This window comes from Trichechus manatus, unplaced genomic scaffold (genome assembly GCF_000243295.1).
Source record: "Trichechus manatus latirostris isolate Lorelei unplaced genomic scaffold, TriManLat1.0 scaffold00091, whole genome shotgun sequence".
NCBI classification, from domain to species: domain Eukaryota; kingdom Metazoa; phylum Chordata; class Mammalia; order Sirenia; family Trichechidae; genus Trichechus; species Trichechus manatus.
In genome coordinates, this window is record NW_004444027.1 from 7,975,409 (window position 1) to 7,993,851 (window position 18,443).

General features: G+C 40.4%; 1 protein-coding gene across 1 annotated transcript; it reads left to right on the top strand.

Annotated features, from left to right (window-relative positions):
• The first annotated feature begins 1,087 nt into the window (after positions 1–1,087).
• Positions 1,088–18,201, top strand: PRSS55 (serine protease 55). Its single transcript, XM_012557220.1, has 5 exons — positions 1,088–1,142; positions 7,453–7,645; positions 8,952–9,202; positions 10,654–10,796; positions 17,881–18,201. The coding sequence occupies exons 1-5, from the start codon at positions 1,088–1,090 to the stop codon at positions 18,199–18,201; spliced, it is 963 nt and encodes a 320-aa protein (XP_012412674.1).
• The last annotated feature ends 242 nt before the right edge of the window (positions 18,202–18,443 follow it).

Consider the following 18,443-nt stretch of genomic DNA (forward strand, 5'->3'; position numbering starts at 1 on the left):
ACAGGGATTGGACTGGACTGTGGGACATAAAGTGATACTTGTGAAGAATGTGCCTCTTAGTCCAGTAGATACTAGAGACCAAAGGGGCAGCTTCTGTCCAGAGGTGAGATGGGAAGGCAGAGAGGGTTAGGAGCTGGTTGAATGTTCATGGGGAATCAGGGGCGGAGGGGAGAAGTGTGCTGTCATAGAATGGGGTGAGCGGTTGGGGTCTCATGACGAAGTATGTAAAAAAAAAAATTTCTGTATGGGAGACTAACTTGAAATGTAAACTTCATTTAATTACAACAATTAAAAAAAAGATTGAAGGTGACAGGGGTCAAAAACAAGGTGCCCACTGTGACCCTAATACTCCACAGCATGTTTTCTCCTTTTCAAAATGGGCGATAGAGAGCTTGACATAACTAATGCCATGATGAACCTGTAAGTTTTTTTCTGCCTGCCTTCTCCTTTCGGCATACCTTTGTTAGTGACTTTGTTTTATTCTGTCCAGCCACCTGTGACTTACAACCCCCCACGTGGAGATTAGAGCCTAGATGTCTGGCATGTATATCTTTAGCCTAATATGTATGTATGTCTTTAGTCTGATAAAGAGTCTCTTGTAATTATTTTGTAATGAATAACTCATCTGGCCATGCCATCTGTGGGCTATAAAGACACTTCTAACCCTTGTGAAAATCATTCATAAGCTCTAATGTAAAATTGCTTTTCGGGACTCTATAAAGCCACCTCCTAAATAAACTTTCTCCTTCTTTCTGACTTGGAGTATTTTCATTGGCTCGACTGCTCCAGGGCATGGACCCTAATCAGGCAACACCCACAGAGGGCTCTGTGAAGGGTGAGTCAAGCCCAGGTCAGCAGGAAAGGAAGCTCTGATAAGAAAGACTTCACATGAGGTCCCTTTGTGTGACCATCTTAGAAACATAGTGGAAAGAAAACTAGTTTGCATGGCCTCAGTCTGAGTTCCCCAGCCCACACCCATTGTGACATCACTGGGATCTGGTTATAAGAAGGAAGGCTTTGTAAGTGTCATTTCCTCCAGCCTGGCCTCAGTAACCTCCTTGCTAGCCCATGAGCAAAATCAAGGGCCATGCTCCTGTTAGCAGTTTTGCTGCTCATGTCACAAGCCAAGAGCGAACATCTCGGTACGTGGGCTCCTCTCTCAGTGGCCAGAGCAGCTGTCACAGTAAGGGCTGGGCACAACAACCACCCTCTTCCCTTCCCCTCCCTTCAGTCAGTGGTGAGCATTAGGGTCAAAAGGAAGAATGAGAACTGGTTAGCTGCTCATTAATTAGCTAGTTACTACTTAGAGGGCAACTCACAAGAGGACAAGAACAGTAGCTTTATGTTCTTCCACATACTTCTCCTTGAAACGGCTTCCTTTTCTTCTCCTCTATTCCTCAATCCAAAGTTTGACCTGCCTGACCTTGAGTTTTGATTTTTAAACCTAAGACTTCATCCTTGAATGAATAATGGAGTGCCCAGAAACATGTGTCCAGAATTAGTTGAGCAATCTGTCTGCCGACTCAAAGGGAGAAGAGTATGGATAATGGGAGTCATGACAAAGCTTCTCATGAACCGGAGACACACAGCGAAAATGTAGCTAGCACATTCACGTGTGCCCACAGACAAAAGAATGGGGCTTCTGTTCTTAACGGTCAGCACCTTACAGCTCTCTGACGGGCCATTTCTCTCTCCCAGGGTGGTTGGTAGAGGCTGGAAGGAAGCTGGGGAGTTAAGCAGCTGTTAAGGGCCAAGTACTTTCCCACCTTTAATGTCCACGACAACACTATGGGGTTTCTGCTATTAATCCCACATTATGAGTGAGGAACTCTGAGCCTTAAAGTGATTGAGGATTTTTCCAAAGTCTCACACCCTGGAAATGGTAGAGCTAGGATTTGTACCAGATCTGACTCAAAAGTCCATGTTTCTATCCTTCTGCACACTGCCTCATATATAGAATACAGCCTGTTCAATTGGCTTTCTTCAATGTTGCCTTGGATTGGTTACACTTTTTTGGGAGTGTGTTGCTGGTGTGTACTGTGGGGAGAGAATCAGTAGAACAACAGGTCCTTCCTCTGCAAGGGTGAACAATACAAGGAGGCTTAAAAAAATGATTGCTCAAATCACTTCTCGCTTATATCTACACTGCCTCAATAACTGTTTAGAGATTTTACGTTCTAGCTTGAATCTAAAAGTCCACAAGATTCAACACTGCTGTTGTAGGTTGTTCTTCCAAAAACCAAACCCATTGCCATCGAGTCGATTCTGGCTCATGGTAGCCCTATATGACAGAGTAGAACCACCCCATAGGGTTTCAGAGGCTGTGTAAATCTTTATGGAAGCAGACTACCACATCTCTCTCCAGTGGAGCAGCTAGTGGGTTCAAACCTCCAACCTTTCAGTTAGCAGCCATGTGCTTTAATCTCTGTGCCACCAGGTTGTTCTTAGGAATTAAAAAAATGGAGAATGGGCCTAGCTGCCAGTCTCACAGGGACTTTAGTCAAAAATGGATATTAGAAATTCTGATAGCTAATGTAGCTCGAGGATTTTTTTTGTGCCAAGCACTGCATTGGGCAGTTTAACATTTATCTCATTTGAGCCCGACATCAGTTTTATAAGGAAGGTGTTATTTTATGCCCATTTTAGAAATAAAAAAACTGAGGATAAGATAGGGTAAGTAGCTTTCCCAAAATCATTCAGCAAATAAGCAATAGAGCAAGGATTCAGACTTAGGCTGTCAACCCCAGAACCTATGCTTTAGCAAATGCCATATTCTGCATTTCAGAGAAAGAACACCCATAACAGCCACCCATCATCTGATCAATCTCATAATCACTGTTAGTATTCTAACATATTTTATTCAACATTCACAAGTCCAAATTTTTAATATGATTGAAACCACAAGTTTATATGTATTCTTATATATGATTTTTATCTTTGACACTGAACATTATATAATAATCGTTTTCCCACAGCGTTAAAAACTCCCCAGAAGTATAATTTCCAGGGCTGAACAATAGTTCATGATATGGATGTGCCTTAATTTATTTAATTATAACATTTAGGTTTTTTTCAATTTGTTACCATTATAAATATCACTACAATGAACATCTTTAGATATAAATATTTGCTGTATTCCAGATTTTTTCCCTTAGGATAAGTTTCTGTGAGTGAAATTATCGCATAAAAGGATCACCCATCATTGTTGAATGCCTCCTCCTGCCAGGTATGTTTCTGTACTGGAACACAGTGTCAACAAGACAGGCATGTTTCTTGCCCTTGTGAAGCTTACATCCTGTTGTCAGAGCCAGGTAAAAACAGATCAACAAAGTATGATTTAACATATTCATAAAGCAATGAAGAAACGTAATGCAGGGTACAAGATAAAGAGTAAGAGGCCAGAAAGAAGGAAATAATAAAGATCAGAATGGTGATGAATGAAATAGAGACTAAAAAAAAGCAATAGAGAGAATCAAGGAAATCAGAAGTTGGTTATTTGAAACTATCAAAAAATTGACAAATCTTCAGCTAGATAGACAAAAAAAGGAGAAGATGCAAATAACTAAAATCAGAAATTAAAATGGGGTCATTACTATTGACTCTAAAGAAATAAGGATTATAAGAGAATACTGTAACAATTGGATACCATTAAATTAGATAACCTGTATGTAATGGACAAATTCCTAGAAACACGTAACCACCTAAATTGACTAAAGAAGAAATAAGAAATCTCAAAAGACCCATAACAATTGAAGAAATTGAATCAGTAATCAAAACCCTCTCAACGAACAAAAGTCCCGGACCAGATGGCTTCACTAGGGAAGTCTTCCAAACATTTAAAGAACAGTTGACACCAGTTCTTCTTAAACTCTTCAAAAAAATAGGAGTGAATACTTCCTAACTCGTTATTTGAGTCCAGCATTACCCAAACACCAAAGACATCACAAGAAAAACTACAGACCAGTATCCTTTATGGATATAAATGTAAAAATCCTCAACAAAATACTAGCAAACCAAATCCAACAGTATATTAAAAAAGATTATACACCATAACCAAGTGGAATTTGTCCCAAGAATGCAAGAGTAGTTCAATATAAGAAAATCAATCAGTGTAATATACCACATTAGTGGAATGAATGATCATCTCAATTGATACAGAGAAAGCACTTGACAAAATCCAGCACTCTTTTATGATAAAAACACTCAACAAGCTAGGAATAGAAGGGAAATTCTTCAACATGATACAGGGCATTTACGAAAAACCCACAGCTAACATCATACTCAATGGTGAAAGATTGAAAACTTTCCCCTTAAGATCAGGAACAAATAAGGATGCCCACTTTCACCACCACTATTCACATTGTATTGAAAGTCCTAGCCAGAAAAAAATCAGGCAAGACAAAGTAAAGACATCCATATCAGAAAGGAGGAAGTAAAACTATCTCTACTTGCAAATGACATGATCTATATACAGAAAAATCCCAAAGAATCATCAAGTAAGCTACTAGTGCTAATAAATAAATTCAGTGGGTCACATGTTACAAGATTGACATTCAAAAATCAGTACTGTGTCTATACACCAGCAATGAACATTCTAAAAAGGAAATTAAGAAAGAAATTCCATTTATAATAGCATCTAAAAAAGTAAAATGCCTAAGAATAAATTTAACCAGGGGGGTGAAAGATTTGTACACTGAAAGCTATAAAATATTGCTGAAATAAATTAATGAAGACCTAAAATAAATGAAACGACACACCATGTTCATTGATTGGAAGACTTAATATTGTTAAGATGCCAATGCTACCTAAAGCAATCTACAGATTCAACAAAATCCGCATCAAAATTCCAACAGCCTTTTTTGCATAAATGGAAAAACCAATCTTTAAATTCATACAGAATTGTAAGGGACCTAGAATAGCCAAAGCAATATTGAAAAAAGACAAAGTAGGAGGACTCACACTTCCCAATTTCAAAATGGTTATATAGAGCTACAGTAATCAAAACAGTGTGGTACTAGTGTAAGAATAGACATATCAACCAATGGAATAGAATTGAAAGTCCATAAATAAATCTGTACATCTATGCCCCATTGATAGATGAAAAGGGTGCCAAGTCTCGTCAATAAATGGTGCTGGAACAAGCAGATCTCCACATGCAAAATAATGAAGTTGAACCCATACTTCACATCATATACAAAAATGAACTCAAAATGGATGAATGACCTAAATGTAAGAACTAAACCAAGAAAACATAGGGGTAAAGCTTCAGGACCTAGTTTTCGACAATGGAATCTTAGATATGACACCCAAAGTATTAGCAACAAAAGACAAAACAGATAAATAGGACTTTACCAAAATTAAGAAATTTTGTGCATCAAAGGACTTTACCAAGAAAATTAAGGTGCAAGCTACAGAATGGGAGAAAATATTTGGTAACTACATATCTGATAAGTGTTTGATATTCAGAATATATAAAGAACCCCTATAACTCAATAACTCAATAACACAAATAATTGAATTTAAAAATGGACAAACTACTTAAATAGCCATTTCACCAAAGAAGACATACAAATGGCCAATAAGCACGTGAAAAGATGTTCAACATCAACTGTCACTAGGAAAATGTAAATCAAAACCATGATGAGATACCACTTCACACCCACTAGGATGGCTATCAGAAAAATGGAAAATAATAAGTATTAGCATGTATATAGCGAAATTGGAACCCTCATGCTTTACTGCTGGGAATGCACAATGGTACAGCCACTGTGGAAAACAATTTGGTGGTTCCTCAAAAAGTTAAACATAGAATTACTGTATGATCCAGGAATTTCACTCTTAGGTATATTCCCAAAATATTTGAAAGTAAGGACTCAAACAGATACTTGTACACCAAAGTTTATGGAAGTATTATTCACAACATCCAAAAGGTGGAAACAACCCAAGTGTTCATCAACAGATGAATGAATAAGATGTGGTATGTCGATGCAATGGAATATTATTCAGCCTTAAAGAGAAATGAAGTTCTCATACATGCTATGACATGGATAAACCTTGAAAACATCATGCTGAGTGAAATTAAGTCAGATATTGTAAAAATATTGTGATAAAGGATAGATATCGTATAATCTTACTTAAATAAAATATGTATAATAACCATATGCATAGAAACTAAAGTTTATTGGTGGTTACCAGGGGCCAGGAGGAAGGGGAAATGGGAGTTGTTGCTTAAGAGGTAGTGAATTTCTGTTTAAGGTGATGAAAAACATTTGGAAATGGATTGTAGTGATGTTCAAACAGCACGGCGAATGTAATTAATGCCACTGAATTGTATACTTAAAAATGGTTGAAACGGCAAATGCTTTGTTATATATTTTTTACTGCAAGGAAAAAAAGATAAAAATGAGTGACCTAGAGAGGAGGGGCTGTTTTAGATATGGTTCAGGGAAGACCTTTCTGAAGAAGTGATTCTTGAGCAAAGGCCTAAACGAAGTGAAGGAGTGAGCCATACAACCAGCTGATGGAAGAACATTCCAGGCAGAAAGCAGCATTGAATAATGGTTAAGAGCACAAATTCTGAAGCCAGATTGCCTGGATTTAAATCTTTGTTTGGCGATTTACTAGCTGTGTGACGTTGGGCAAATTACTTAATGTCTCTGTGCCTCAGCTGTCCCAACTGTAAAATGGGAATGAAAATGATAACACCTACCCCATGAAAATTAAGTGAATTAGTCTTTGTAAATTGCTTATAACAGTAGCTGACACTTGATAAGCACTATATTTGTGTTTATAAAATGAAATAAAAGGAAATAAATAAATACAGACAGCTTAGGCTCTTGATACATATTGCTAAATTCTCACTCCATTTTTTTTCCAACCAAAAACCATCACCTTGAGGTCATTCCAGTCCACACTACAAACTCCTCAAAGCTTCTGTTGAACTGATAGTTGGAAAACTAGCATCAGGAAAGAGACAAGACGGGCTTTTGAGCCCTTTAGAGTCAAACTCACGCCTTGTTGCAGAACACAAGATGGATATTCAAGTTAGCAAATATTGACAAAAAGTTTTCTCTTTGCCGGGGGAAATGAGCTAGACTCATTCTGTCCAGAAGGTAGATTTCTCTCCTCAGCACAGGCAGCTGCAGCCTTCCTCCCGACTCCCCCAGTAGCTTTCCAGTAAATAGAGCTCCCCTGCCTCACTGGGTAAATGGGCCTCAATGGGCTAAAATCAAGGTGTCAACAGAGCTGTGTTCCTTTCTGGAGGCTCTAGGGGAGAGCCTGTTTCCTTGCCTTTTCCAGTTTCTAGAGGCCATCCACATTCCTTGGCTAGAAGTAGATATTAACAAAGTGTTGACTCTTTTCCCTTATATTACCCAGGGGAGTTCAGAAGCAGTTGTCTGCCAACCCTTGGCAAGATCCAGGACTGATGCTTTCCATTTCCTTTTCTGACAGGATGCGGTGAGAGACCCATTTTTGAGGGAGGATTTAAGTATTCCAGAATCATAGAGGGGGTGGAGGCTGGGATTGGTGAGTTTCCATGGCTGGTGAGTATTCAGGCAGGAAATCAACATTTCTGTGGCGGTGCAATCCTGAACAAGTGGTGGATTCTAACTGCTGCTCATTGCTTTCATTATGAGGAACTATCGTAAGTACCCAAGAGCACATCCTTATTTACTTCTGTCATTGTCCACCCTCATGCCACCCTCAGACTCAACCAGACCCAATAGCTGAGGGGGAATCCGAGGGCTGTTCAGTCAGATACGAAATTCTGTTGACTACCACCCATCTACTCCAGCCCTGAAGATGGGGTGGTGGGAGACAGTCAGTGAACCTGAGATTGGCACACTCTGCTGTGCCATCTCATTGGCACTTGGGGCCAATAGCTATGGCTTCCCTGAGGTTACACACTGTCCTCTCCAGGAATGCCTGTGGCTTGGTGCAGACAAAGGGTTTGATCAATTATCCTCTCCTAGGACATTCATGTTCTTCTAGGAGAAAATTATCCTAATTCTGGAAGTCTGGTTTCTTGGGCCATCTGACCTCCTATTTCCCTGGACCAGAGTATTTATTCTCTGTACTCCAGAAGATTCTTGGAAAATTTAGCATTTACTGATTACTAACCATGTACCAGGGACTCTGCTAAGAATATTTACCTATATTCATTCATTTAATAATCTTACAGTGACTCTCTGGGTCAGGTAGAATTAATAATTCCATTTTATAGGTAAGGAAACTGACGTCCAAAAGTGTTGAGTAACGCACCTCAGGTACACAACAGAGACAGGATTTAAATTCTGGATCCAGAGCTTATGCTTTCCACTACACCACCTTAAGAAAGTTTGAAGATAACATGGACTGACTTTAAAGAGTTTATAAAAAAATCTTGGGAAAGAGTTTCATCATGGCATAACCAAGAAACATTGTATGATCTGCTCGCATAGGATATTTAAGAATTGTCTATTGGAAAGTTCCTGGCCATTCTGCCTGGAAGTGGGACCTGAATGTTGACTTATTACTGACGATCCTTTCTACTTAATCAGTGTCAGTCTGTTAAATTCTGCTCCTAGGTTACTAAATTGTTGGTAAACCAATTGATAATAAAATAGATATAATAATACCTATTTGAAAGCTAGTTTGGTCTGTGCCATGTGGCCTTTTGTGGACCCTTCAAATTGCCCAAAGTAAAGGCAGCCTTTACTTTATTAGGCAGGAGTATTTCATCCGTGTCTCTAGGACCCATGATGAAACAGACGTGCAGCTGTTGTTTGCTGCACTGGCTATTATGCCCTCCTCTAACTCTTTGAAATTCTCACATCTTCTGAGTGACAACCCCAGTAGGACTAGTCCCAAAGGCCCCTAGAACTATATGGGATTTGGATTTTTCTGGAACAGCAAATTCTTCCCACTTTGTGACTTTCTCTTTCCTCCCACTCCCTGCTTCTTGCCACTAGTCCAGTAGAACTGAGTGTTGTAGCAGGGACCAACGACTTAACCAGCCCATATAAAGAAATCAAAGGGGTCACCAAAATAATTCTGCACAAGGATTTTAAAAAAGTCAACATGGACAATGATGTCGCCTTGCTCCTGGTGGACTCACCCATCACCTTCAGTGACCAGAAAATTCCCATCTGCTTGCCCAGGCAACCCACCCCCTCCACCTGGCACGAATGCTGGGTGGCAGGATGGGGACAGACCAACACTGGTATGTGACTTCTCAGAATCTCCTGAGAGCTGCTGGGGAAAAAGCCACATATGGGTGTCTGAGGATGGGTCATTACATCTGAAGGAGAAAGGGAGGAGGATGAAAAAGGGAGGGAACTGAGGAAGGAGGGGGAGAAATGGACTTTGCATGGGATCAAATTCCTGCACTGCAGAGTCTCATACAGGCCTAATTTAACCTCTTCCAAGTGCCAAAGAAACATCTTCCAAAGGCTGCAAACTGAGATGCCAGGTCAGATCCTGTCCCCAGGTGCGGTTTTATTCAGTCTGTACAAGGTAGTTTTGTTGATATAATTGAATTGAAATATCTGTCAGCAGTACAGGCACTCTCCCATTCACCAGAGGCCCCTTCTAATCTTTATTCTGTAACATCCCCCTTGATTCACACACTGATGTTTCATGCCTGGTCCCTACAGACCTAGACTTTTGACAGTCCTACAGCGTAACCCTGTAGTTCTTAGAAATGTATCTGTTGTTACTTGTTGCTTTTTGTTACTAGACCAAAGTAGGAGAAAGCATTTTGGGATAGAAAGTTATGATGAAGCCCCAGCTCGACTGTCCCAAAAGAAAACCTGACAAAACTCACAGCAAATAGGTTAGGGAGAGGATGGGAACAGCATAGCAATGTTCCAAGCCTGAACAAGACTCTGGATCCATAGGGATGCTTCATAACTAGCTGGAGCCTCCAAGATGGTAGGTGTTTCAAGAGCTTAGCAACCAGAGGGAAATGGGTGGAACATTCAGTCTGGACTGTAGGCACTACTTAAAAGTTAGAAGTGGAGGGGTGGGCAAGTAAGGTATCTAAAAGAGTAAAAATATTTAATGAGAAGAATTGTGAAATCTTTATGTATTTGGAGTAAATGAGATGGAGAGAAGCCTGAACAAATTACTGGAGCCTGGCAGACTAGAAAGGACCTAGAACAAATTCCCTCCAAAGACTTTTAGCCAACTCACTCTTGTTGGGGATCCTGAAATTTTTTCACTGTCTTTTTTTTTAACTGTTAAAAACCAACTTTCAGTGGCTCTGTGTGAGAGAAGTGCCATACTCACATAATAAAAAGTAGCCATAGATAGACTATGTGAAGATGTAGGATTGTACTCAGAAATGGTCAATCACCAGTTCTAGGGAGAAGTCAAGGCAGTGGGGCTGGTTAGAGGCAATCTGACAGTTTTCTTGGCAGTAGGAATAAAATGTTGAATGAGAAGCATAATTAAAACAAGTGGGGGATTGTTTAGAAAAGCCTGGGGGTGGGAAGTAGGTAAACTGTGCATAGGAGAAAGGGGTTGTGAAGAAGAAAGAAGGCCTGGAAGGTGGGCAGGGTAACAGGTGGGACATGGAGATGTGCAGGAGTGGTTTGGGGGGAGTCAGTTGTATTATTAGCCCTAGGACCTGCTGAATGGTGGCTTTTCTAATATGCTTTTTCTGCCAGCCAGGCGACAAAAACTCTATGACAACTGACCTGATGAAAGTGCCAATGATCATCATGGACTGGGAGGAATGTTCAAAGAAGTTTCCAAAACTTACCAAAAATATGCTGTGTGCTGGATACAAGAATGAGAGCTATGATGCCTGCCAGGTAACTAGGGGGTACCCCTCCCTCACCTAGCAGGCTCCCACTCCGTCAGTACTGCTAATGCAAAAGGATTCTAGTTCTGCTGGGAATAACTGAGAGTTTGAAAAATGCGTAGGAATCAGAGCCTTGGGCCATGGGAATGAGGACAAAGATCTCAGAGCCTCTGGATATTTATCAGGTGAACAGCACCCTAGAAGCACAGCTCCACTTGAAGTGAGTATGCAGCAACACTGCATAAATATTTCTGGTCTTCTCCAGGCAGACCAAGTAAATAGGGCTCCAAGGTTTTTCCCACTTCTTGGAATTCTGAAAAAAGACAGAAAGCCAAGGAGAATCTGGGATCTATAGAATGAACATTTAAAATCATTCATTTAGCAACCTTGGTTTAGTATCTACTGCATACTAGGTCTTGGGAATGCAGTCGTAATGAGATAAGGCTCCTCCTCTACAAGGGCCCACAGTTTTCTGGGCAGATAGTGGGCAAATAAACAAACTTAATTTATTGGTAATGAAAGTAGGTCTCCTTAAACTAAACACTCTTGTATTTTAGCTCCTGTCTAATAAAATGAACATAAAAAATTTTAGAAGAAAAATATTTTTGATTGATGGCTAGGAGAATAGAAAAAACTCATAAATTATCTTCCTCTGATGCTAAGGAAGATAACGAATGATGGGATTTGCCTGTAAAGCTCAAATATGCTCTCTTTGTCTTAGGAGAGGCCACCCTGATTAGCACACTTAGTACCAGCTGAAAGTTAAGTCTCTACTCATTGTCTGGGAACTAAGTCTGTCTTCTCATTGGTGGAAAAATACAAATTGCTAATGCTTCACTGAGATGTTAAATATCCTATACAGTGATGTAAAGTCTGCCCCATGGAAGGAAAGGGTATCTACAATATTCTCAATTATTGTTTAATGTGAGAATATTGATAGTTGTCCCTGGTAGACTATGAGATAGGGGGGTCTTGCGATGGGAAGTGTTTGGATAGGGGCTAGGGGTAGTGAGATAGAAGAGAATGGAGAAGAAGCTCTGAGATAAGGAGCGGACCACAGCAACATGGTGCCATACCTAGAAAGAGCATCATTCTGGAGAATAATGTGAGAACCAAAAACAGAGATAGAATCAATGTCATGTGAACCTTGCATTTTCTTCACATTCTAGACAATTTAAAATATTAAAAAATAGAGAACTGGGCCTTCTGGTTCCAAGCAAGATGCAGTAGGACTATTTCTCCCTATTCTTTCCACTAAGTACAGCTAAAAGCCTTGGACATTATAGTTTAAAACAAAAACAGACTTTGAAAGGTGAGGAGAAGAAGGTGGACTGATTGGAGACCCTGGAACTTGAGGAACGACACAGTGGTGAGTTCCTCGGGTTTTCTTTTTGCCTTCTATATATCCCACACTGGATGTTGGGGAAGCCCAAGACCCAGAAATGAATGGGCACAGACAAAACAAACAAAAACAACCCTGCTCTATTTTGCCAAAAAACTAGCAAAAAGGTAGCCTAGCAGAAACATTTTTGACAATAAATGTTCTATTCTAGTAAAATACCAGGAAAAACTCACAGTCCCCTTTCCCAATTAGCAAAGGCCAAGTGAAGAGCCTAGATTTCCATCCTTGCCTAGAGATAAAGAGGTACCCTGCCTCTTCTCTGGCAGGATGCTTCAAAGAAGGCTAAGTGGAGAGCCAGAATTTTTACCACCCCTGGGGAGCCAGGATTTTCTACCACCACTCAGTAGTGATGAACCATTCCTTCCTTCGACGGTGTCAGTTGAGGCCACCTGAGGAGTCTGAATTTCCATCCCAATTCAGCAGTAAAAAGTTGGAGTCCCTCTTCCCACTGCCCCAGTTTCAGAGAAGGCCTGTTGAAACCAAAATTTTAAATGACATCTAGAGTCTCAAAATATAATATCCCAAATGCCTAGGACATATCATACCTAGAATAGGGAGTTGCACTAGGGTACATGGATTCAATTTACTGATAAACATAGGATAAGAAAAAAATCTAAAATGTGAGTAAAGAATCATTTTTGAATTGAGAGCCTAGGATAAAAATTTCAATTAAAATTTAACTCAAAATGGATCATGCACTTTTTAACATAGAAAATCTTTGGGACCTAGATCTAGGTGAAGAGTTCTCATGCTTGACACCAAAAACATGATCCATAAAAGGAAAAATTGATAGACTGGACCTCATCAAAATTTAAAACTTTTGCTCTGTGAAAGATCCCATTAAGACAATGACAAGACAAGCTCCAGGGTGGGAGAAAATATCCAACAAAGGAACTGTATCTAGAATATATAAGGAAATCTCAAAACTCAACAGTGGAAAAAAAAAAGCGATCCAGTTAGAAAATGGGCAAAACACTTGAAAAGACATTTCACTGAAGAGGGTATATGGATGGCAACTAAGCACATGAAAGAGGTGCAATATCATTAGCCATTAGAGAAATGCAAATTAAAACCACAATGAGATATCGCTACACATCTATCAGAATGGCTAAAATCAAAAATTATAATAACACCAAATGCTGGCAAGGATTTGGGGAAACTGGATCATTCATTCATTGCTGATAGGAATTTAAGATTGTACAACCACTCTGGAGAATAGTTTGGTCATTTCTTAATAAGCTAAACATGCCCTTGCCTTATGGCCCAGCAATTGAACTCTTGGGCCTTTATTCCAGCGAAATAAATGTTCATGTTCACACAAAAACTTGTATACAAATGTTCATAGTAGTTTTATTCATAATAGCCAAAAATATAGTACAGCCATACCTTAGAATACTGTTGTTGTTAGTGTGACCCTAATACCTCGCAGCATGTTTTCTCCTTTTCAATATGGGTGATTGAGAGCTTGATGTAACTAACACCATAATGATGCTCTAAGTAACGTGTAAGTTTTTTTTAACTGTATCAGCTGCACTGCTCTCTTTCCAAGGAGATGTGGGGCCTTCTCAGCTCTTGTGGCCTTGATCTCCTCTTTTTCTTTGTTCTCTTGGGGGATGGCCTTCAGCCTGCAAGCCGGCAGCTAGGAAGGCTGCCTGATGCTTTTGTTCTGCAACTTTCTTTCTTTCTTGCTCCTTATCTCAGTCAGAGTATACTTGGCAGGCCAGTTCCACTAGCCAAGAGATTTTTATACAAGGTTTTTTTTTTACCTGTTACAAACATAAAGATTAGAGTCCAGATGTCTGGCATGCATATCTTTAGTCTAATAAAGAGTTTCTTGTAATTGTCTTGTGATATATACTTATCTGACCATCTGTGGGCTACAGGTCTGAAGACACTATGTAACCCTTGCAAAAATAATATATAAGCTCTGATGTAGAAATTACCTTTCGGGACTCCATGAAGACAGCCAGTGTTGCTGTCAGGCTCCCCGTTGGTGTCACCTCTTAATAAACTTTCTCCTTCTGTCTTGGAGTACATTTCATTGGCTCAATTGCTCCAGAGCACAGACCCCAATCGGGCAACATTAGTTGCCATTGAGTCGACTCCAACTCATGACAGTCTTATGTATAACAGAATGAAATGTTGCCTAGTCCTGCACCAATACTTACCCATAACAAAACCCATTGCTGTCAAGTCGATTCCGACTCATAGTGACCCTATAGGACAGAGTAAAACTTCCCCATAGGGTTTCCAAGGAGCAGCTGGTGGATTCAAACTGCCGGTATTTTGGTTAGCAGCAGAGTTCTTAACCACTGTGCCACCAGGGCACCATACTACTCAGCAATAAAAAGGAACAAACTATTTATACACTCAATAATCTGGATGAATATCCAGAGTCTTAAGCTGAGTGAAGCAAACCAATCTGAAAAGTTTACATACTGTATGTCATGGATTGAATTGTGTCCCCCCAAAATGTGTGTCACCTTGGCTAGGTCATGATTCCCAGTATATGTGGTCACCCTCCATTTTGTGATCTGATATATTTATCCTATGCGTTGTAAATCCTAACCTCTATGATGTTGCTAGAAACCCTTGTGGTGTAGTGGTTAAGAGGTACAGCTGCTAACCAAAAGATTGGCAGTTTGAATTCACCGGCCACTCCTTGGAAACCTTATGGGGCAGTTCTACTCTGTCCTATAAGGTTGCTATGAGTAGGAACTGACTAGACAGCAGTGGGTTTGGTTCGGTTTGTTTATGAAGTTGGTGAGGCAGGATTAGAGGCAGTTATGTTAACGAGGTGGAACTCAATCTATAGAATTAGGTTGTATCTTGAGTCAATCTCTTTTGAGATATAAAAGAGAGAAGTGAGTAGAGAGGAGAGGGACCTGATACCACCAAGAAAGAAGAGCTTGGAGCAAAGCGTGTCCTTTGGACCTGGGGTCCCTGCACTGAGAAACTCCTAGACCCAGGGGAAGATTGATGACAAGGACCTTCCCTCAGAGCTGACAGAGAGAAAAAGGTTTCCCCTAGAGCTGGTGCCCTGAATTTGTACTTCTAGCCACCTAAACTGTGAGAGAATAAATTTCTGTTTGTTAAAGCCATCCACTTGTGGTATTTCTATTGTGGCAGCACTAGATGACTAAGACTCTCTATGATTCCATTTACATGCTATTCTTGAAATGACTAAATTATAGAAAAGGAGAACAAACAAATTTGTTTGCCATTAAAAATTTTCTTTTGTTGCCAGAGGTAAAGGAGGAGGTTGAGGTGGGAGTGATGTGTGTGTGACTATAAAAAGGCAACATGAGGGATCCTTGCGGGTAATTGAAAACCCTATGGAACACAGTTCTACTTTGACATAGATGGGGTCACCATGAGTCAGAATCAACTCCATGGCAACTGATTTTTTAAATATCTTGAACACTTCACCCACAACAGTTTCAGGGAAGTCTGATTTCACTACACAGAATCCTAGAATCACAGACTTTTAGAGTTGGAAAAGAATGTATAAAAACATTTCATCAAAACTCTGTTTTACAGATGAGAAAACAAACTCGGTAATTTATCTAATTATTTTAATCAATCATTCCCTTTGATACCTGAATGGATCAGAAACAGTATAATAATTTTTATAGCTCATTCACACATATTAAATAATTTCATCTTTTCCACTACCCTGTACAATGGGCTTGGCAGATCTCACTCTCCCATTTAACATGAAGAAGCAGGAATTCAGAATTTAGGTGATTTGCCCAAAGTCAAATACCAGGCAGTAGTGGGGCCAGATCTGGAAGTCAGGTCCTTTGTTTCTTCAATCTACCAGATTGACAGGAGTGATCGCATGGTGTCATTATCTCACAGTGCAGAACTTGAGAGGCTCTTGTGGACAGTATAGTTCTCACCAGACAGGTCTTTGGCTACCAGTATTAGCCCTTGGGAGTGTCATAGAGTAACCATCTGTACTCTGATTAATGTAAAATTGAGCGATTTATTGAAAGTAAAGAGACAGCTCAAGCCAGAGATAGACTGAATTCCATGCATTGGAACCCAGTAATTCAATATGGCAACTCAACAGTGACATTTTATAAGGGGGAAACAAAGAACACGAAGTACAGTACTTGATCTGTAATTACAGGCTTAGATCATTGAAAGACATTACTCAATTAATTGATAGTAGATCATTTTAAGGCAGGACTTCCTATGGAAGGAACTCATAAGGCAGGACTTCCTGTGGCAAGAACTTGTAAGGCAAGACTTCCTATAGTGGAAGCTCATAAGGTGATTGGCTTAAAAGGATATACAGGCATACCTTGTTTTATTGGGCTTAGCAGATTTTGCGTTTTTTTACAAATTGAATGTTTGTGGCAACCCTGCATCAAGCAAGTCTATTGGTGCCATTTTTCCAACAGCATGTGCTCACTTCATGTCTCTGTGTCACATTTTGGTAATACTTGCAATATTTTGAACTTTTTCATTATTATATCTGTTATGGTGATCTGTGATCAGTGATCTTTGATGTTACTATTGTAGTTGTTTTGGGGTGTCACAAACCAAGCCCGTATAAGACAGCAAACTTAACTGATAAATGCTGTGTGTGTGCTGACTGCTGCACCGACCAGTCATTTCCCCATCTCTCTCCCTCTCCTTGGGCTTCCCTATTCCCTGAGACACTCGGTTCCTTGGATGAGAGGCAGTGTAGCAGGTGGAAAGAGCATGGATTTTGACACTGGAAAATCTTGGGTTCCCACTCTGGCCCAGCTACTATATAACCTTGAGCAAGCCTGTATAACCTTCCATGAGTCTCATTTTCCTTATATTAAAATGGATGAAAGGAAACCTTATATTTGTGTGGTACCTGGTAGGAACTTGATAAAATTTTCTATATAAACAAGTAACCCTATTGAAGTCATAGGCCCATGTGATTCCATCATGAAGGGGCCTCACATTCAGAAAAGTTTAGCTCACTTGCTCCCCTGAAAACACCCACATGAGAGAATTAGAAAGGAACTTCATTCTTCCCCACGTCTCTGGAAAAACATCACAGGAGATCCCATTCATAACTCCAGCAACGCTTCTTGTATCCGTTGTTCTTTCTTCCCCAATTCTTTCACAGCCCTTTCCAAAGCTTACCATTTGGTAATACCCACAAACTAGTCTCCAGTCTTCCCTCAGCCTGAGCAATGTTTACACTGTCTTCCTGCTCCCCTCTCCCTGTTCTGTAAGTCCTTTCCTTTTTTTTCTTTTCTCTTGAGTCCTGTCCTATCACTGCCCATACTCTAGTTCTATACCCCCACAACTCTTGGAGCCAGCCTGCCAGATGCAGACTTCTCTCAGAGAGCCTAAATAGGGGTGAGGATTGGCCCAGATAAAAGTAGGAATTGGCTGGAATAGGGATGGGGACTGGCTGGGACAGGGGTACAGACTGGCTGGAATAGAGTGGGGGTTGACTGGGGTAGGGATGAGAGTTGGCTAGGATAGGGATAGGGGTTGGCTGGGGTTGGGATGGGATTGGCTGGATTAGGGGTGGAATTGGCCGGGATAAGAGTGAGGATTGGTCCACAATTACAAGATTTCCTTTGGCAGCCTGGAGTAAGGTAAGTCCATGAATTATCTTCCATTAATAAGCTGTTCCCTGCCTAAAATGGAGAGTTTAAAATGTGACTCCCTACTGAACTGTGTTCTCTGCCCACAGGGTGACAGTGGAGGGCCTCTAGTCTGCACCCCAGGGCCTGGCAAGAAGTGGTACCAGGTAGGCATCATCAGCTGGGGAAAGAGCTGTGGACTTCAGAACATTCCAGGAATATACACTTTGTTAGTTAAATACAACCTCTGGATCAAGAATGTGACTGAAATGGAAGGAAGGCCGTTTAATGCTGAGGAAATGAGAGCCCCTCCCAAACAGACACTAATGCGCTCCGAAGCCTCAGAATTCCCAGAGTCAAGCAGCCCCAGATTCTGGCTTCTGCTCTGCCTTCTGCCCTACATGCTGTGCTGGCCCATTTTCAGCTGTTAATAAAACAGAAGCTTATTCATTAACCAAAGGAAGGTGTGTGAGAATGTGCCACTAGCAGAGAGACTGACTTGAGACAAAAGATAAATGCTAGGAACTGAGATAGATAGCAGACAGAGAAACCAGGATGGGACCAGAAAGACAGGCTGAAGCCCTGGTTTGGAGACTGGGCTTTGTGTCCCTGTATAAGTCATATTATAGCAAAACACCAGACTTAAACTCTGCTAGAAATAAAAATAAAGAGT

Excerpts from the sequence above, each read along its gene's own strand:
- PRSS55 (XM_012557220.1), top strand. The coding sequence starts at position 1,088 with ATGCTCCTGTTAGCAGTTTTGCTGCTCATGTCACAAGCCAAGAGCGAA. Across the intron at positions 7,646-8,951 it reads TTTCATTATGAGGAACTATC|TCCAGTAGAACTGAGTGTTG; the intron begins GTAAGTACCCAA and ends TCTTGCCACTAG. Across the intron at positions 10,797-17,880 it reads AGAGCTATGATGCCTGCCAG|GGTGACAGTGGAGGGCCTCT; the intron begins GTAACTAGGGGG and ends CTCTGCCCACAG.